The following is a 22209-nucleotide window of genomic DNA, read 5'->3' on the forward strand; positions in this document are numbered from 1 at the left end:
GTTTGTGTGTGCGCAGCCATACATTCTAATCACATTCTTTCCTTCATGTCTTGACTTAATTCCTGTTGTTCCCTGTGGAACATAGGGCATCAACAAAGCATCTCCACCTGGTCCTACTGACGGCAATTCTCTTCACTGCATTCCAGCTCTTTCCTTCCTCCAAGGCCTCAGCGTGAACAGATCTTCGCCACGTCTGTCTAGGCCTCCCTCTTTTCCTTCTTCCCTGCGGGTTCCAGTCTAGTGCCTCTCTCTCGACAGCCTCATTTTCCTTCCTCAACGTATGCCCTATCCAATTCCATTTTCGCCGCTTTATTTGTATGGACACCTCGGTTTCTCTAGATTTTCTCCAAAGTTCTTGGTTTTGAATCACTTCTGGCCAAAAGATATTCAAAATTTTTCTCAGGCAGCGATTGATGAAGGTCTGTAATTTAGAGGTAATCGTTTTTGTTACTTTCCATGTCTCAGACCCATACAACAGTACAGACTTAACATTACTTCGAAAAATACGAAGTTTGGTCTTCATAGATATCTTCTTGTTTTTCCATACTGGATAGAGCCTCACAAAGGTGCCATTTGCTTTTTGGATTCGTTGAGAAACATCCTGTGCCGCCCTCCGTCTTTTGCCACCACACTACCCAGGTAAGTAAAGCTATCCACATTTTCAATAATCTCTTCACCAATATTAAACGGGTCTGTTTTTGTGGAGTTAATCCTCAGTGCCTTGGTCTTCTTGGAGTTAATCACAAGTCCTGCTTTTTTTTGCACTTTCTATCAGATCTGCTAGTTTTGTTTGCATATCACCATGTGCTTCAGATAAGAAGCACAAATCGTCTGCAAAATCAAGGTCTTCTAGTCTGTTATTCAATCCCCATTGGATACCACGTTTTTTCCCTCCTATTACATTTCGCATCACTGCATCGATCACGATCAGGAACATTGTAGGTGATAATATACAACCTTGCCTCACTCCAGACTGCACATCTATTGGTTCAGATACACGGCCTTCATGTATAACTCTACATGTATAATCACGATAAGTTTCTCGGATAAGATCAAGAATTTTTGTGGGCACTCCATATCGTTTCACTTCCTTCCACATTGCATTTCTGTTGACCGAGTCAAATGCTTTCTCGAAGTCAACGAAAACTGTATAGAGACGAGATGACCATTCTATACATTGTTCCAAAATTATCCGCAAGGTGTTAATTTGATCAATACAGGAGCGATTTGGTCGAAACCCTGCCTGTTCTCTTCTGAGTCTCAAGTTAACATGCTCCTTAATTCTGTTTAGGATAACTCTAGTGAAGATCTTACTCGGAATGGACAGAAGTGCTATACCTCTCCAGTTGTCACACTTTGATGTATCCCCTTTTTTCGGTAGCTTCACCAACAGGCCACTCCTCCAGTCCTTAGGCATCACTCCCTCTATCCACATCTTCTCAAATAAGGGCTGCAACATATTTGCTGTGGTGTTTATGTCATTTTTAATCACTTCCGGTGGTATGTTGTCGACACCAGCTGCTTTACAATTATGTACCTCTTTCAGAGCCTGTTTAATCTCTCCTACTGTTGGAACATCCGTCCTTATTCTTACACTGGGGCCAACATCACCATCATTATCATCTTCCTCTTCCCCCTGGTCTATCTGAGCATCCACAGAGCGATTAAGGGTTGTTGAAGTGCTCCTTCCAACGTTTCAGTTGGTCCTCAGTATTCGTAAGGAGGGTGCCATCTTTACTTCTCACTGGTCGATTTCTCTGCATCTGTTTCCTTGACAGAACTTTTGTGATGTTGTATAGTTCTTTAAGATTCCTCTTTTTTGCTGCTTCCTCCGCCTGCTGAGACAGATTGTCTACCCAATTTCTTTGATCCCTACGAACACTACTCTTTACTTCTCGATCCTTCTCTGTATACTTTGTTTGCAATTCTGCCTTCCTTGCCCTTGTCCTGCTTGAGTTCATTGCCTCCTTAATTACTTTTTGCTCATTAATCCTTTCCCAAGTCTGCAGAGACATCCAATCTTTTTTCCTCCTATCCTTGAAGCCCAGAACCTTTTCACTTACTTCTGTGAAGGCAGATCGAATTTTTGTCCATTCTCTTTCAATTGTTTCATTCTGCTCACTTTCATCGGTCAATACTTGGAACCGATTTCTCAGTTCAATCCTGAAGGTTTCCTGGAGATTCTTATCCTTCAATTTACTAACATCATACCGCTTCCTTGTCTGTTCCATTCTCTTCTTCTGAGCTTGAATTTTCATTTTAAAGTTAGCCACTACCAAATGATGATCACTCCCAATGTCTGCACCTCTCTTGTTTCTTACATCCTCTAGCGAACGTCGCCACCTCCGTCCAATTGCCACGTGGTCTATCTGGTTTTCTGTTCTATGGTCTGGTGATACCCACGTTACCTTATGGCATTTCTTGTGAGGAAATATAGTACCACCAATAACTAATTCATGGCTAGCACAAAAGTCCACAAAAAGTTGTCCATTCTCATTTCGCTCTCCTAAACCATGTTTACCCATCACATGCTCAAGGCCTTCGTTGTCATGCCCAAGCTTTGCGTTTAAATCTCCTCCAATTATTATGATATCCTTCCTTTTTTGCTTCTTTATTGTTTCATTGAGCTGCCTATAAAACTCTTGTTTCTCTTCAGGCTCTGCTACTTCTGTGGGTGCATAACACTGGATCATAACGATGTTTCTGATATTGGTTTTGAAATGTGCCACAATTATCCTCGCAGACACTGGATACCATTGAATAAGGCTCCTTTTTGCTTCCTTGTCCATCAATATACCCACACCATCACGGCTCACACCTTTACCCTCAGGTCTTCCAGAATATATGAATGTAACTCCTTCATGGGTATTTACCTCTCCAAACTCTGACCATGTCACTTCACTTACACCTAGGATGCTCAGACAATAGATCTTCATGCAGGCCACTGCCTGCCGCAGTTTTCCACTCTCCCGCAGGGTTCTTACATTCCATATTCCAATTCTCGTTGTCCTTTTCAGGCCAAATGTCGTCGTCTTAGAATCACTTCGGCTTCCTCTTGTTGATGTTTCTTTAATAGTGTGATTTAAAGTGTGCGGGTTATTGGCCCACAGCACCCGATCTTGGTGATGGGGCTGCCACCTGAGCCTCCAAGCAGGCTAATTTTCTGTCGGGGTATTTTCCCCTAGTCTTTTAGGATCCCTCCTCCACAAGACAGTGGCTTTTTCTCATATTTATACTCAATGAGAATGAGTGCCTCTTCCGCCAGCTATGCCGTTCCAAAGGTCTCCTTCTCCGCCATAGTTGCCGTTGAGGTCTTCACCGTAACCCTGGCAAGGGGCCCTTACAAGGTACTACCAGCCGGTGCCAGCTGGCCCAAGGTTTTTTAAAAAGAGGTGTTACTCCTCCTGATTCCTGGTTCTTCCGCCTCCTTCGCCGTTGAGATGGCCATCCATCTTCTTCCGCCATTGGAGCCGTTGACCAGTAGGTTGCTTCTTGGTCTGACTCTTTACCACTAGCCTGCCCAGCATGGGAGACCCTACCAGTAGCTATGCTACCGCTGATATAGCCTAGTGGATCATCAGAGTACGCAAGCCCCACCACCAACTACAAGGTCATGCAACCACTAGGTGGGGTTCCTTCATGTCAATGTAATGAAATAAATGTGAATTGGTTGCACCACATTTTGTCCTTCAAGTGCAAAAATACAAGGCACATACCTACTCCACTTTATGTATTAGGCGACAGTGATAGAAACTTTGATGGTAGACGATGGTGAAGGATTAAATTACTTTTTCGTAATTTCAATGCATGTTCCTGATCATAGTTATTATCATCATATGAGTTTTTCACTGAAACTTGGGGTTTAATGATCACTTTTATTGGCTTACAAGGTTATTACAACTGACAAATGTATCTGAATGTTTGCAGTAACAGCTATCGGGTGCCAAAACCTGGGGGCAAGGACAGTTTACTTTTTCGGTAGAAAAGTCTTAGCATTAAAAGGCCATAGTGCGGGTGCAACAAGTGGCACTGGATAGTTGGATTAAAATTAATGTCTTATTGGGAAAGTAAACACACACACACACTGAAAAAACAATTCTTTGTTAATTCTGCATAAAGTATCCCCAGGCTTATGAAAGGCTATTTTGACAAAATATCGCCCAAAAAATAATCAAATAACATTGAAAAATCTGTTAGCTAAGTTGTTATTCGTTTTCTGAAGTAAGTCTTCGTTACTCATGCGGGAGAAGTAACATACGTATGGTTAGATGAACACATGCACTGAGGTAACAAATAGTTTACATTTTGTAGAATGTGATTTTCGACACAAGGAATTCATCGAAATTGATCACCATAACATGTAATTCATCTCTTTTTCACAGACGACTTGGGTTGTATGGCGTGACCTTTTCGAAAGTGGTCAAATGTCAACCTCCTGCGCAGTATACCCTGGAAACTTTAATCTTGCAGGCGAACGAGTCTCTGGCACCTGGAACCACAGTCAAAATAATAATTTGTGGGGGGTTGTATTTTCAATGTCTGTGTGTATTTGTCCCCCCCCCCCCTTTTCATCACTTTCATCTAATCACCATTGAACCTCATTGTCGCCATTAGCAGAAAAGTGACTTCACATAGAACAAATCAGTCGAATCAGCAACAACTTACTCTTCCAAAAGTGATTTCATTAGTTCATACCAAATCATGCCGAAGGCGTGACTCGAACCCAGGATCCCTGGCGTCATAACTCGACAGACTAATCTCTTAGCCAAGGGGACCAGCTGAAGGCTGGGGGTAGCTTCTTAAAAGCAAATTACACCAGCAACCTTCAGTGGATCTGAAATCTCCACTGACACAGGATTCTAACAGAAATCCACAGGAAGCGTTGAAATAACGCGTCAACTTTAGGCAAGAAAAGACAGTTAACGACAAAATTGAACTCGCCAACAGTTTTAACAATCAGAAATTCGAATCCCCGATAAATAGTTCGAAAGAACATTTCTCGCCCCAGTTGTACTCAGAAATTTATCGTGTGAACAGTTCTACTCTCCTACGTTATGGGCTGATTATCGATTGATACGTAAAGTTACCATGGGGAGTGGTGCGCTATCGAAGTTTCATTTGAGGAACCGTGTCATCACATCTAGATCTACAGGTAAACGAACATTCCTTTATTCCCCTTTCTATTATTCTTACAACCCTGCCAGACCAGTCATCCCTGAAGTATTAACATCGAATGTTTAAGTGTTGTTCTTATTTCACAGGGGCAAGCCCCCCTTTGCTTGTACGTTGTTTCTCCGGTGTGTTATCCCAAGCTATACATGTACTGTACCTCTAGCCCTAGGCTCTCACATAGCCTGAGATTCAATCCCCAATAAAAACCGTGGGGTGTTTATACAATACCACTTTGAAAGTTGAGGTGGTAGTTTCAATTTCACAGTGTTTCATTGTTGGATCAAGGCAGCTAACTCCGTGAACAATAACATTGTTTTCCGAAAGTCTCAAATATTTCTATAACACGTTCCCTGCAAGTTCTTTCTGTATATATTTTTCTCCAATGGCATAACGTTGTCGCCTTAAAAGGAAGAGGTTCTGGTTTCTACTTCCCTCTCCCCTGGTGGAAGCACAATGCACACTGGTTCGGACTCCACTTTAAACTATTGTTTAGTCCTGATTAACCTATCTGTGAGCATAAAATTCGACTTCAAAACAAATAAACAATGTTTTCTTATGGATACTTTGTGACATACCTTTTTTTCTTTACTTCATCTGCAAACCTCTGATGCTTCTCATCGTGAATGATTAGTTCTCTGACACCCTCAAAACAAAGCTTTCCTTCCAACCCCTTCTTCTTTTAATTCTACGTAACTTAATCACAAGAAAAATTGCATGATTACGTAAGTGATAGGCAAAATTTGTGTGGAACTAGGATTTCTAAATAGAATTAGCCATCCATTATCAGTTCAATAATTCTGTTGCTTTTTCCAAACACACATAACTGTTACATCGAAATTAATATACCTCGGTATTGTAGTGGTTATTGTGATTGATTCTTATTAGTATTTATTAGTACAACGAATACAAAGTTGTTATTTTGTATACCATGTAGTTATTTGAAAATGACAGGTACTTCTGGAATTTCAATGTAGACCTAATTAAAAAGTCAAAATAATTTATTGTGTTGCTGGAGGAAGCAACGCTGAGGTTTTTATTTGTTTATTTAGATATTATTTTCATCATACGTAGGCCAGGATTTACATGTGAAGACCTGGAGCTTACAACACCAAGACCCCACCCCAATCCCCTTCACAGTTTCAGTTATAACTTTCGCCAAGCTACATGAGGTGGTTTGTTATACGTATTTCTACATTTTTTCATCGCATCCGAAGTACCTAATTTTTTCTTTATGTGGTACTTTTGAAAGCAGTTTTTTCGCAGTGAAGGTCTGGAGCTGCAGCCCTCAAACTCACATCTCATTTTGACCATACCCTGCATAATTTTGCACCTCCTAAGCCCACAAGCTGCTTCTAATCATAGAAGTATTCAATTCGCCAGTTTTCTTGTTTCAAGATCTCTATTAAATGCTTTTGCTTTCTAATGACAAAGTTAAATCAGCTTTTTAGGGGATGATGATATGTGAACATTTCTAGTATAGATAATATTTATTAGTAAAATATACATGTAATGAACACCAGAATACACTTATTTATTGCAACATTCACATATCTCTAAGTATATGTACTTAGTGAATTTGATTGGGTGGGCACAGGAATTTTTGGGTGCCCACCCCTGTCGCCATCCCTGGGGTTAAGGTAAAACGCATGTCATATATTAAAAAGCAGAATGAGTGGTTCAGGTCTTCTTAAATTGTGCACTTTTTAAAATCAACTGTTGTTGTTAGCCATCACTAGACAAGAGGGAGAGAGTGTGTGTGCTAACCTCACTGGCAGAATGATCAGCATAATGTGTTACAAAGTCAAGAGGTTCCACATTTGAGCCCTGGGTGAGGCAGGACTCTTTGTCTCATCACCTATCTCAACAGTTTATCTTTCATCATCGTCATGAATAACTTAAAGAGGTAGAAAAGTGACTTAGAATAACCAAAAGAGAAAATTCAAGGTATCCTTAATTCTATAGTGTTTCCAGTAATCACTGTAGGTGCTATTTGCTGTAATTTATTTTGTTGTTTTACCTGAAATATATTTTTGAAAACTAAAAGTTTGAACAAGATGGAAAAAATGTAAAATCTAGGAAAATTTTGTGTGTTCAATTAACTGTAAAATTGGAGATATATCTGTGTGTGCACATGCGAGCAAGCAAAAGAGAGTGAGTGAGTATGTGTGTACTTTTGTTGCGATAAGTTTGTTAATTGCGATTTTAGTTTTCAGATATTTTAAGATACCGTAACCAAGAGAAAAAAGATCCAAAACTGAACATATCTGCCTTTGATCCACTGAGGAACTATGAAGCAAGAGTGGAAATGAAGAAGAAGGTGAGTTAACTTTCATTTTTATATTTATATTTATATATATATATATATAATGGATAAAAGCAAGGAGGGCCAAAAGGGGCTAAGTAAAAATCAAAGAAGGTAAAAGGAAACACTCACCGGACAGTAGAAAAATTCAAAATTTTTGCTAATTTCATAGCATCATCGGTGTGAGGAGAAATAGACGGAACCGGAACTTCATATATATATATATATATATTTTTTTTTTTTTCAGTTTTCTGGTTTTTGAGACCAGAGTCCGTTACCAGTTATCCTCAAGTATCTCCCAATTTCCCTCATGATGCTAGGTAAACAACGAACTGTTGGAGCTACTACCAGGAATCAAACCTCAGACTGCTTGCACCAAAGGTTAAGAGCAGTAAAGCTCAGCTTTGACACTTGTCCTCTAGCATGATATAAATTTGCAAGATTTATTTCAAATACTGCAATCAAAACTATTTAAAAGTTTTGTATGACTACAAGGTGAGCCAAAAGTAAGTTTGTCTGTAAGAATATAAAAGCCAAATCTGAGAATACCATGTTGTTGTTTACATTTAGGGGTGGACCGATGTTAAATTTTAGCCAACATCAATAAAATACCAATATAACATTTACTGAGACCAGTAACCAGTATTCAACTAATCTGATATAAAAATTTTAAATGTTCTTTGAAGAACATGAATGGTTAATTAATCTCCTTAGTTAAAGTAACCAGCTGACTGCTATGGTTTGTCTTTGAAACATGAACGTATTTAGACACTTCCTTTATAAAACTAGAGCATATTCATAAAAATAGTAAATTGCATGTTATTTATTGACATACTGGATTGGTAAAATTACTGGTAATTTTGTCACCTATACCAGTAGAGTACTGATTAATCTGTCCCACCCTAACTCTCTAGCCTTCTTAAACCCGAAGGTTTATGGCTGCAGCAACACAGGCCTTCCATCTGTCCCTATCCTGGGCAAAACCAATCCAATCTTTTCCATCCTTACCGATTTTCTTTAGGTTCTAAATTATGTAATCCACTCACCTGTCTCATCCTATTTAGGTCCAAATATTTTTCTAAGGATTTTATTTTCAAATACTCTTAATTTATGTTCCTCTTTTAATGTAAGGGACCAAGTTTCACATCCATATAATACTACAGGCAAAATTACTGTTTTGTATATTTTGACTTAGTTTTTTAGATATTAAACGCGAGAATTAAAGTTTATGAAGAGAAAAGTAACATGCATTTCCTGAATTAACCTTTTGCCACCCAAGGCCTTTTTCACATGTAAGCCTCTATTGCCCGAGAGAGATGAGTGATATACCGTTGTTCGCAGAATGAACCAGAGATTCAGACTATATGAAATTTTTGCAAATTCGGCATATATATGGTGGGGGGGAGGGGGCTAACTCTCAAAATTTCGGGAAAAAAATTTGGTTCCCCCCCTCCCCCCAAGAAAAAAGTACATGACAGTGTCGACATGCACATGGAAATGATCGCTGACATGTAAGGAACACAAAAATATTTGCATTATTATCATATGACCAATGTAACTTTAAGTTATACCCCCAAAAGGAATGGTCGGCACACCACTGATTCAAGCTTCAAAATGCAGCGGTACCTTGAAATGACTATAGCTCAGAAACTAAATGCCCAAGAGATATAAAAGATATACCGTTGTACGCAGAATGAATCACAGATTCAGACGATATATAATTTATGCACATTCGGCATATACATGGAGGGGGAAAGGGGGGAAATCCCATGAAAACACTTTTTTTTTTAAAAAAAAAAAAAGCCCCCCCCTCCCTGCCCGCCCAAAAAAAAGGATATGAAAAGTTCAAAATGCACACAGAAATTATCGCTGGCATGTAAGAAACAGAAAAATATTTGCATCATTGTCGTATGACCAATGTAACTTGAGTTGTACCCCCAAAAGGAATGGTCGGGACGCCACTGATTCAAGCTTCAAAATGCAGCTGTACCTTGAAATGACTATAGCTCAGAAACTAAATGCCCTAGAGATATGCAAGATATACTGTTGTACGCAGAATGAATCACAGATTTAGACGATATATAATTTATGCACATTCGGCATATATATGGAGGGGGAAAGGGGGGAAATCCCCGGAAAATACTTTTTTTTTAAAAAAAATTGGGTTTCGACCCCCCGAAAAAAGGATATGAAAAGTTCAAAATGCACATAGAAATTATCGCTGGCATGTAAGAAACAGAAAAATATTTGCATCATTGTCGTATGACCAATGTAACTTGAGTTGTACCCCCAAAAGGAATGGCCACTGATTCAAGCTTCAAAATGCAGCAGTACCTTGAAATGACTATAGCTCAGAAACTAAATGCCCTAGAGATATGAAAGATATACCGTTGTATGCAGAATGAATCACAGATTCAGATGATATATAATTTATGCACATTCGGCGTACATATGGAGGGTAAAAGGGGGGAAATCCCCACAAAAATACTTTTCTTAAAAAAAATAGTGTTTCCCCCGCCCCGAAAAAAAATGTCAAAATGCACAAAATGCAAAATTTATGCAAATTTGGTGTGTATATATGGAGGGGGAAGGGAGAAAACCTCCAAAAATTATTTTAAAAAATTGTCACCACCCCAAAAATGTCCTCGCACTTGGGCACAAAATGACACCTACGCACAACATTCACGGACAAAAAGCTAGAACGTAGTAAAAAATGAGTGCCAATTCTTGCAGCTGCTTGAAATTCTATTTTTAGACAATGCTGGGTAACATCTGTTGCCACTTGTGGTAAAAAAAACAAAGGTTTCCTTCAGCACACTTCGAAATTCCATTCTCACAACGCAGATTCAACAACCAGTCTTCCCCCTCCCCCTGCTTGTGCCCTCACGGAAAACTTTCATTTTGACATCGGATACTGATAAACAAGCTTCCTTCGAATGCACTTAGCAGGAGGGAGTGAAAAGCATTGCTTTAGAACAACAAAGCCGGTCTTCCTTTGTCAGCAAAAAATTGACATTGAAAAGAGACGCAAAAGAGAAGTCTCTTTCCCCCTCCATTTTCATGGACAAAAAAATGCAAAAAACCATTTCTGTTAAATACATGTATTAGGAACAATATAAAAAAATAAAATCGAAATTCTAGCCAAAAATAGAAAAGTTATAACGTAAAAACTACGACCTTGACACAGCATCTCGATCGAGATGCTTGGTTCCGTGAGGGTTACTTTTTGGTATCTCGTTCGAGACACTTGGGCGGCAAAAGGTTAAGTCTGCTTTTTATTTCCTCTTTAATATAATTTTCAATTGCTAGTATTACCCCTAAGTACTTGAATTTGGAAACTAATTCAAACATTACTTATGTGAAATTTTGAAATTTCTTATTTCCGCATTGCATAATTTAATGGTTATATCCTATTAATTTCAAAGACTGTCTGTCTTCATTCACTAAGAGCGTGGCGTCTGGAGCGCTCCAGACACCGTACCCTTAGTGAATGAAGACAGTCTCTTAGAAATTAATAGGATATAACCAATAAATCATAAGTAATTCTAAACCACGTTTACTGCATCCATCATGAATTCAGTTATCAATAATTACATTTTGATTATTACCTAACACTTTGTTTCGGCCTGATAGTTTTATCTTTGCTAAATTCCAACCTTCTCTCTGTAGCTGGTCTTAAACATATTTTAGCATTATTCTGAATTGTATTATCATCATCCCCTAGTAAGTCTACATCATCTACATATGCTAACAACTCAGTCAGACCATTTAAGTTTAGTCCTTCATTAGTTTCTTTTACCTTCCTAACAGCATATTCTAAGTCAAAATTAAATAGCAATGGAGATAATGCATCTTCCTGTCTCAACCCATCGAATTGTAAATTTGTCAGACATTAACATCCACATGAATTTTACTTTTTTCATTATTGGATACTTTTATCATATTAACAAGCTTCTTCGATATTCCAAACTCTACTAATATATTATATAATTTATCTCTTTTAACTGAATCAATCATCTCACCAATCATTTAACCAATCTGTCCCACCCTACAATAAATTATTTAGGTTCTGAACTAAATATTTCCCATTTTGTGTGTGTTAAGGTGTATCAATCCTAAATTTTAACCAATGCACATAAAGTACAGATATTAAATGGCAAGCATTTCAAGGGGGCTTCAAATAGTTAAGTCTCCTTAATGTATGTAACCAGATGTTTTTTGCCTTAGAAAAGAAAACTGCATATTTAGGAATTTGGTTTACAAAACAACGTTTATGAATTGTACCTTTAACTTCTTATAAACAATAATCAAATGGCCAAAGTGTGTACTTGTTTTACAGATTAATTATACACATTGTTGATACCAATAGCAGAGAAAAATATTGCACCTAGTAAAATTGAATACAATAAATAAATGTTTTAACATGTATTATTTTTTCAGGATGAAGAGCTTCAAGAGAGAACTGCCAGAGAACTAGGAGTTGATGTGAACATACTTTGATGACCTACATGTATAATGGCATTACTTATGTACAATAAAGTGTATATTTCTTAATACAAAAAGAAAAACTTAGTATTCTTGTAATAATACAAACTTCTAATTTTGCATGAATTTATTGTAGAACAGACAGCATGCTACACAACATTCACACGGTATCTTTCATAACCACTAAGTTATATTTGAAAGTAAAAACACTACAAATACTTCCCTCTTAGAGATCAAAATACACAACCACTAAACATTTGGTGGCTCTCTTTTCTACAATGTTAAGTTTGCAAATTTTGCACATGGTTAATTTTGATATATTTACAAAATTATAAATGATTTAAACTACAGAACGAATAACTTAAAAATATACACATTGTAATTTATCATCATGAATACTGGAAAAAAAGTCCTTTTGCAGTATACACTTGTCATTAATAACAAATATGGAATGCAGGCATTGATACACTCTATCAGTAGACTTTAAAACTTCCAAACAATACACTATGGAGGAAAGAAAAATGCAAACAGTTCATTTTGCACCTGGAGAGACACATTATTTCCACTGATACTTGCATATCTTTCATCATGGATGTTAACAATGGTTTATTGCAAATTTTAGTCCCCATTTCTCATTTTCTTTCCAATGAAAGACTGCATTTACTTACCAAAAAAGAAAAGAGTGGAGGGCTTAGAATCACAAAACAGAATTTGGGAAAACAAGCTTTGTACTGTTAACTTTCAGTAGTAACTATAACCCGATCCCCATCCTTGATTATAACCATACCCTGTTTGAGAATATCCTCCCCAATTCTGATAGTTACCATAGTTGGGATTATTAGGTGGGTTGTTGTACTGTTGAGAATAAGGAGGTTGTCCATATTGTTGTGGTTGCTGGTACTGGTTTGAATATGGTTGTCCTGGAGTGTACTCTGGCTGCTGCTGCTGCTGTTGATGCGCATAATCGGTTGCAGCTTTCACGATGGGTGGAGGTGGTGTTGAATACTGTGAAGGGATTGGTGGGGTTGTATGAGTTGGACGAGCTATCGCGCTACTCACTGAAGAACTTGTAATGGAACTGGCCACATTTTTGTTTCCCAAGGTCTTGATTTTCTTTGCTGGAGGTATGGAGGCATCAGCACTAAAAGAATTAAATAATTCTGGCTTACTCATCATTTCAAAGCACTATAATACCATATGTTCTAATAATAGCATAAGCATAGCACAGACTTTTAAGTTTGCACCAGGGAACGAAAAGAATCACATCTTCAAATCCATTTCTCTGAAACCTGACATCTTAAACAGAAAATATTTACTTTCAATTCTGAATAACTGCCCATTTACCCAAGATACCTGATTCCCAGGGATTGGATTTGATAGTCTTTCAATCTCATTCCCTTAGTTCTCTGATGTAAACAAGAAGTTTGTGAAAAATTGGAAACAGTTTAAATTTTTGCACTTTTATAAATATTAGGGATGGGACCGATTAATCGGTAGTCTATCGGTATCGGCCGATATAGGCATATCGGTGTATCGGTAAAATTACCGATTATTTTACCGATCCAATATATCGATTATTATCTGATAATTTAGTGCAAAATTCTGCCATTTTGTTGTAATTTCTATGGATAATATCCATGCCCTACTTTGTAAAAAGTAAATGACTAAATATGCAACTTCTTTTGCACTGCAGTCACCTTGAAACACACATTTCTTAAAGAGGTCAGTGAACCTTTCATGTTTTTCAAGGACCATTTCTAATTTTATATCGGATCGGTAGAATATCGGTTATCGGTATCGGCCAAATTTTCATATCGGCCCATCCCTAATAAATAGTGTCTCATTTATATTGTTCTTTATCAACCTATTTTTTTATACTTTTTAGTTTACCTAGTCATATCATAAATTCTGTTACAAAGTTTAGACAGGGATGGCAACTGTGTTTGGCTGTGGTAGCAGAAAGGTGAATTTCACTGCGAGTCCAATGGAGTGGGGTGTATACGAGAAGCGTGTGGCAGTAATCGCAGTGCACAAAGTTGGCAAATCACCATCGGACATTTTCAACACCCTTAAAAAGCTGAATATCAGCAGGATGTTCGTGCATCGGACCATCAACAGATACTGTGACACACAGACAATTGAGGACCGCCCCAGGAAAGGTAGACCTCACAGCATGAGGAGCCAGAAGCTCGTGAAAGCAGTGGCGGCGCGGATTAGACAAAATCCTGTCAGGAAACAAGCAGTGATGGCTCGGGAGCTGAACATTTCAAAAATGTCGATGTCGCGTGTCCAAAGTGACCTAGGGCTCCATGCTTATCGGTGAAGTACTGGTCACTTCCTCACTACACAGCTTAAGGTCCAGAGGGAGCAGAAAACAAAAAGACTCCTTCAGCATTACGCAAATGGTGGCCACAGGAGGATCCTTTTCACGGACGAAAAAATTTTCACGATTGAAGAGTCTTACAATCGTCAAAACAACCGTGTTTATGCCTCCACATCCCAGGAAGCTCGTGAAAACATGTATGGATCATCAGAGGCCATCATCCCTCCTCAGTGATGGTTTGGTGGGGGGTTTCGTACGATGGCACAACTGACCTCCACTTCTGTGAACATGGTGTGAAAACATCTGCAAAAGTGTACCAAGCGGAAGTGTTGGAGCCACTTGTGAAATAGTTGACCTGCACCATGTTCAACAATGAGGCGTGGAGCTTCCAGCAGGACTCAGCAGCAGCCCACAAGGCAAAGACCACACAGGAGTGTCTTCAGAGGAATGTGCCCGATTTCATTGCTCCAGCTGATTGGCCCTCCAGCAGCCACGACCTCAGCCCATTGGACTACAGGTTGTGGTCCGTTTTGGAGGGCATTGTCTGTAGGAAGAGGCATCCAAACCTTGAGTGTCTCAAGCGTTCTCTTGTGAAGGCAGTGGCGGACTTTCCCCTCGAGAAAGTGTGTGCTGTGATCATTGATTGGCCTCAGAGAATTCAGGCCTGTGCGAAGGCCAGATGTGGGAATTTTGAATAGTCATTTGCGCTCTGTGTTGGCAAGACCTGTACCTTTGTAACATCAAAATATTAATAAATATTGGCTTGCTTACTGTGCCTGTAGTTCATTATTAACTTTGTAACACAATTTATGATATGACTAGGTAGAATGATAAATAAAAGCTCAATTTTATCACTCGGAAATAACATGCATGTCACCATTAATCCTGTCATTTTCTCATTGAAATTTCATGCTTATTTACACATTTATGGTAGTGTTAAAACAATTCCTAGAATTATAAAGATTTCACAAACTCTAAAATACCAATAAATATAATTTCCATCCAAGGAAAGAGGGAGGTGGGATTAAAAGTTAACTGACAAAATACTGACATAAGGTGATCTTATCCTCAAAAATGCACATGGACATCTGCATGGTAATGTTGCCCCCATAGATATAAAAAAAAATGTCACAACTGAACTCAACACACTTGCATTCTGATGTCTCAAAGAGAAAAAATTCAACAGACAAAATTGTAAAACCTGGATCTTTCTTTCAATATCAAAACCAACAGGTATAAATCTGCAATTACAGAAGGTAAATAATCATCTGCATAAGTATTTCTCAATTGCTACTCAAGAAAAAAATGAAAAATGAGTATGCACATTTGTTGGTCTTTTTGCATGACACTTGCCTGTTTACTTCTACAGGTTCAGGTTTCTTTCGTCTCTCTTTCGACATTTTGAAGTAGCGTTGGAACTCTTCATGGGCTTTCTGAACACTGAAAAGAAAAGTGGAGAAAATCAGTAATTGTTGCAAATGACCAGAGGCAGTTGAAATTTACTCATGCTTTGAAATTGAATATAAAAGTTATGTTTAGAAATCTGATTCCAAAGCAAACTCATTGGTATTTCATGTTGATGTGTCTTATTTTCACATTGTAATAATAAACTTTTTATGCTCTATTTTTTACTTCCACTAGTTCCTATAGATTGATTTAAAATTTTTGGGTGCGTCGGCAGGCACGGCCATTTTGCATCCTTCAGTATATTGGGGACATAGCATCTCATCTACAATTCTTACCTAACAATTAAAAAGGAGGTGTATAAAGCCCCTTGGAAAATTTAAAAGTGCAAGGTTGTAAAGGGACCTGCAGAGGACAAACAACACATTAAAAGGTAAGAAATACATTAAACATTTCCTCACAGACAACAGAAGAGACCAGCAAAAAGCTAAAAATGTTTGTTAAGACATTGTTGTCATGCCAATTCTGATTATTGAACACTGTAAAAAGTTCAGACTATTTGTACATATCTACACAAATATTTAATTGCAACTATATCAGAATGTTTACTTTAAAATATTCATAGCTTGATATGCGAGCTGAGATATCATTTAGTTTTTGATGCTGACATGTAATAGTGGAGTTTTTGAAAGGTGCAAAGTTTATTTTCCTACAATATTTTGTCACAAAATGACATGAAATAAACTCTTAAAATAGAAAATTTAGAGTTTAGTTACCAACATAGCACTTTCTGGAGCATGAATCTTCCAAGTTAAGTGAAATCCCACAACACTGATTGATTCTGTCACAAAATTTAGAATGGCATAATCTTTACACACAAATAAACTTAGTAAAAACTCACCTAATTACACAACAAATGTAAAATATTTTAAAATAAAACTCTTCCCTACTGGTATACAAAGTGTCACATTTCATGCCCACTACATTGCACAGCGATCCAGATTGCCGAAAAAATGGCAAAACTCAGGAGCTTTCTATTTGACCCCTAAATCAATACAAATTTGTAAGATTAACATTTTTAAGGAAAAATTGACACATTGGATCCACAGAATTCACACATAAGATTGATTTTTATATAAAAAGTATATCTATGACCTATTTCAATACACACTTGGAAGACTGAAGTACAAAAGTATATCGATGAAGTAGCGAGCTACTTGTAGCGGCACTAAATTTTGAAAATTGTAGCTGTAGCGAAGCTACAAAATTCCTGTAGTTGTAGCAATTGTAGCAAAATTTTTGCTACAGCTATATTTCTTCTCAGTATTTTGAGGTAAATTTTGAATGTGGCAATAGCATAATAAAAAAATTGACATAAAGATTAAAGTCATTTACATGGAAATACGGGTAACCTAGAATATAAATATCTTGATATCGCAGATTATAGATATCCGCTTAATTTATTTCATTAGTATATGAATAATTCTAATATCTAGATAACTAATTGACATACCGTATTTACACGTGTATAGTGCACGTATAATGCACATCCTGGTTTTTGATGGGTAAAAGTTACAAACAATTATATCTCACATAAAATGTGCAGTACAATCCAGTTTCAAGAAATGGCTTTCTTAGGTCATAAAGCTGTTGCTATGCTGATCAAGAGTGAATAACATCATACCTATTCAATGAGTCACTTGTTGCTATGTGGACCAAGAGAAGAATATTTATTTATTTATTCAATCACTGCCTCAACAGAGGTAAATCCTCCAATTACAGAAGGCAGATAAGCAATCTTACAAAAGATAAGTTTATAAACACACGCACACACACAAAAAAAGAACTAAACAGAACAAATGCAATTAGCATACATACATACATAATTGCAAATAATCAACTTCAACAATCGAAATCTTTCAGTTGAATTTCACCATACAAGTACAAAGTAGTTGTAATTAGTAATAATTACATACATTGAATATACAATTTGTACATAATTGTACAAATACATAATATCCTCTTGTGTAAGCAATAAGTCTCCAACCCATGCCACCTCCCCCCCTCTCCCTCCACTATGATTAGCATCCCAAAACTTTCTCTTTTTAATCACCTTATTTATTCTGTAATAGTAGAAAGCGAGATCAAAATTACGTTATGGATTTGCATTGCTCAGGAAGTTATTTTCTATTATTTCTTGCCCAACAAATACTGGTGATATACATCCCATGTGACTGAAGGTGCATGCTCGAATTCCCCCCGAGTTGCCTGGCGATTCTTGGTTTTGAAGAACATTACATTACAAAGTGAAAAATCGTGTGAATGGCCTTCAAACTTTTATATGTGGTTTTGCTCATTCCTTCTTTATTTTTTTCTAAAAGAACTTCAAAATATATACTTTTCCCGTGACTAATGTAACATTTATACGAGGCACATTCAAGACCTTCAAACTAGCCGTTAGCAGGACAAGATTTCTTCCATTAAGGAATTTACCCTCCATATATATTATTATTATTTTTCCAGTATTACATTTTAATTATTGTTTTAATTTTCCTTATGTATTCTTTCATCCAAAGCACCATAGAAATCAGAACATTCCATCATTTTGTGATGAACTTTCAACCGCATTTCACATTAGTGTCATTATCTTGAATGGAATGCTGTTTCCATATCCAGAAACTGCAGGATTTAAGCTTTACAACGATATATAACATGATAGGGTTCCGTAAACATGAAAAATCAATGCAAGTGTCCCAAAATCATGGATTGGCCCTTTACGGTTTCATGTTGGCTGTCTGAATTATTTCATGCATAATACACACCACAGGTTTGGGGAGCAAAATTTTGGAAAAAAGTGTGCATTATACATGAGTAAATACGGTATATGAATATATTCCTGCTAACAGCTAAGTTTTTAAAGCTGTCCTGGGCCACCTCGGATCTTATCCTGTGGATATCCATGGTGTAAGAGAGAGTACAACAGAACTTGCATTGCAAAATAGAGCGATCCACTTTCCACTACAATGATAAAGCAATAGTGCCAGCAATCAATGGCTCAGTACATTAACAGCATTGATCATTGTCAGTATGTAGCAAGAAATTATGTGGAATTACAATTATTTGTCATAATATTTGTTCACAAATTTTAAAATTACAATATGTTTAGAACACTCGGGTTTACATGTCAGTTTCCTCAATATATTTTGATATTGTAAAAAGTACGTACAGATTATTGACTTTCCTGCAGAAACGACCATTTTCTTTAGTTAATATAGTTTCCAAATTTATGTATTTTCCTACTTTTACGTTGCTTCTCTGTAATTTTCGCTAATCATGACAATGAGGATGAATGGCTTATTTAGTAAGTCTCATCTAGTCGCTTTTTGCCACTCTAGATAAGGAGGAATAATGAATGATGAGCAGTATGGGGAATGGAGCAGCATGAGGATCCCATCCTCCCAACTAGGCATCTTTCCTAGTTTTTGATGAGTCCACTTTATGCACAGATAAGCTTATCAAGACTGGATCCGAACCACTATGTGCCTCTGCCAGGTATCGAATCTGGGGCCCTTTAATTACAAGGTGACAAATTTCCACTGTGCCTTCAGGGAAGCATTCGCAACAGGAAACGTCTGATTTTTATGGTACTATGTATGAAAAAAAAAAAAAGATAAGGAAAAAGCAAATAATTAAAATAATTAATAATATGAGATATATATGGAATGTGTAACTGCCTTAATGAAGGAAATCTTGTGCTGCTAGCTGCTAGCTTGAATGTGTCTCCTATAAATGTTTCGTTAGTTTAAAGGCCATGTGCCACAATTTTTCACTTAATAATGTAATGTTCTCCTCTTGGTCCACATTGCAACAGGTGGCTCATTGAATTGGAATGGTGTCATTCACTGTTGATCGGCATAGCAACAACTTTACGACCTACAACTAAGAAAGCCATTTCTTGAACCTGAATTGTACTGTGCATTATATACGAGATTTCATTGTTTGTCACTTTTCCCTATCGAAAACCAGGGTGCGCATTATACACGCATGCGCATTATACAGACTTAAATACAGTACATTGTAAATAGAATCTAATAGTATAATTTTCAAAGTTTGACTTGTTTGTTAAGTCCACTTTATGCACAGATAGGATCATTGAGATTGGACCTACAGTTTAAAGTGGGATCTAAACCACTGCGCAATGTGCCTCCACTGGGTATCGAACCTGGGATTCCTTGATTACAAGGCCACGACGTTACCACTACATCATGGGGGAGGCAATTTTCAATATTTAGATTTGCACATAAAGCAAAAGAAAAAGAAGAAATCTTGCTACATCTTTTAACTCACTTAATCAAATGTATCCTTGATGATACAGTTTCTTCTTGAACTATGTCTATAAACGAAAATCTAATAACAAACTCCTTTAGATTTGTATTCGTAAAATATTTGTATTCTGGCTTTCAAGTATATCACGTATAATTTTTCTTAATGGCCACTAAACTTGGTTATGGTACAAGATGTGGTGTATTTTGGCCATCTAGTGCCGTGGTTCTCAACCACTGCGAGACCACAGCATGGTAAATTCGCCCTGCTCAAAACAATCTAATTCCTATTTTTTTTAACTTTATACATTAATATCACCCTTGAAATTAAGTATTAATAAATAATGGAATATGATATGTCTAGGCTTGTTGACAAATATAAAATTTCGTTTAAAATACTTGGCAACCATTTGATTTAATGAACTCTTGTGGCTTAGTATATTCATGCCAGGGCCCGGTATTGGGCCACAGCCTGCCAGTTGAGGGACTGCCCTAGTGCATTGTGGCCCCAAAACTAAAATAGATTTGCCACGAATGGCACTTTTTTAAAAAATCTGACTTTCTGGCAGTAAAATTTTGTTTGTTTAAGCACACTTTATGCCCATACACGTTAATTGGTGTTGGACCTACAGCTTAAAATGGGACTTGAACCACTGTGCTTTCATTGGTGATTGAACCTAGAACCCCTTGATTGCAAGGTGACAACATAACTTTATGCCGACCTGTGCCCAGGGGTGGGGCACCCCCCCCACCCTCGAGCTATGAAATATTTAAATGTCAACCTATAAAAAGCCACAAAAATAACATCGATGATTTTTCAAGATTTTAAAAAATTATATTTTGTCCTTGCATAAGTTAATATGTTTGTTGTGTAGAGAGGCAGGTTTGAGAAGTCTGCAATATTGGTAGTTTTTAGTTTGTACAGCCACTGATGCAAGGCTACCAGACACCGCAATTTAGTTCGGACAGTCCATTCATTTTTATCCCTAACATGGCTTTTTCGAAGCAGTCATGAAAGAACATTTTTTTCTTCTTAACTTGCATTTAGACATGTTCTTTATTATAATAATAATAATTGCTAATACACATCATTTAATTTTTTATATATATTATTTACTAAACATAGAAATATCAAGGCTGTTCACTGGTAGTGGTATAAAAAAATTAAAGGAAATTTGAAACCATTGTTAATTTGAGGAACACAGTACTATTTGAAAATTTCCGAGAATTTAATGTAAACAATAAAACAATAAGCACCAAGCTGTACGCCGTGTGACAGCCTTTGCCAGTAAGTGACTTATGTGTTTCTGATTGTTGGGTTGGGAAGGGGTCGATAAAACTGCAACTCTACAATTGCATGTTTAGCTCTAGTACCTACTCCAACAGCATTTTGCCGACCACTGTGGCACAGTGGTTAGCAAAGCATGCTACGACGCAGGGGTTCCGGGTTTGAATCCCAGCCTGGGTATGGGTGTTGTTTGTGAGTATGTTCCTTCATCAATTTCATCATATCGTCACAATTAGACTTAGCAGATAAGTGACGTAAAATAATCTAATTCAATCAGCCCTACAGAATTTTGGATCTACCCCCCCCCCCCCCCCCCACCACTTCCCGCAAGGACGTATATTGGGCACCTGGAATTGCAAAGTTTGAAAATGAAATAATGAAAATATACTTGTTTAGCATTTGTTGTACAATTGAAGGTTATTTACTTCCGTCGAACTTATTGGAAGGCAACTTGAGATCATATGACTTTGAAGGACAGTGTCAAAGAAGAATTATGCACACTACCACTATGCATAAAATATAATCAGAAACTTTGCTTTTCATCAACTGGATCTAAAACCATTTTTTTGTTATTCAATAAATATTCAATTCTATGTATTTTTGACAATAAATTTCTTAACTGTACTGTTGTTTTATACAAATTTTGGTTGTCTTAACTTTGGGCTCTAAATCTCCCTTGCAGTAGCATACTGATCTTAAGTATTAAGCATGTAGTTCTGCATACATATTGTGAATCGTTAAGTTTTTTAATTGTTGTGAAACATCTAATAGTTTAATACTAGCATTTACTTCATTTCTTGTGACATCACAGGAATACAACTCGAGTATAACCAAATCATTTTGTTTCTAAAAGGTCAATGATATAATCACATAAACACATGAAAGTTTGTATTAAGTTCATTTTATGCTCAAG

At 37.2% G+C, this 22209-nt stretch overlaps 2 protein-coding genes across 8 annotated transcripts in view; one reads left to right on the plus strand and one right to left on the minus strand.

Moving 5' to 3' along the window:
- The window catches only part of LOC145985216 (dynein regulatory complex subunit 7-like), a 75414-nt gene extending 63422 nt beyond the window's left edge, over nucleotides 1–11992 (plus strand). For all 5 annotated transcript variants that reach the window (XM_083118961.1, XM_083118963.1, XM_083118962.1 and 2 more), the window contains 2 exons: nucleotides 7379–7489; nucleotides 11915–11992. In XM_083118961.1, the coding sequence (XP_082975087.1) occupies nucleotides 7379–7489; nucleotides 11915–11974 (171 nt within the window). In that variant the 3' untranslated portion in view covers nucleotides 11975–11992. The remainder of the gene's footprint in view (nucleotides 1–7378; nucleotides 7490–11914) is intronic.
- An 82-nt stretch (nucleotides 11993–12074) lies between these two features.
- Nucleotides 12075–22209, minus strand: part of LOC145985217 (uncharacterized) — an 86883-nt gene continuing 76748 nt past the window's right edge. For all 3 annotated transcript variants that reach the window (XM_083118968.1, XM_083118967.1, XM_083118966.1), the window contains 2 exons: nucleotides 15636–15722; nucleotides 12075–13100 (listed from right to left, as the gene is read on the minus strand). In XM_083118968.1, coding sequence (XP_082975094.1) covers nucleotides 12701–13100; nucleotides 15636–15722 — 487 coding nt within the window. In that variant the 3' untranslated portion in view covers nucleotides 12075–12700. The remainder of the gene's footprint in view (nucleotides 13101–15635; nucleotides 15723–22209) is intronic.

The sequence above is a fragment of the Lepisma saccharinum genome, chromosome 3, assembly GCF_977018435.1.
Source record: "Lepisma saccharinum chromosome 3, izLepSacc3.1, whole genome shotgun sequence".
Lineage (NCBI taxonomy): Eukaryota > Metazoa > Arthropoda > Insecta > Zygentoma > Lepismatidae > Lepisma > Lepisma saccharinum.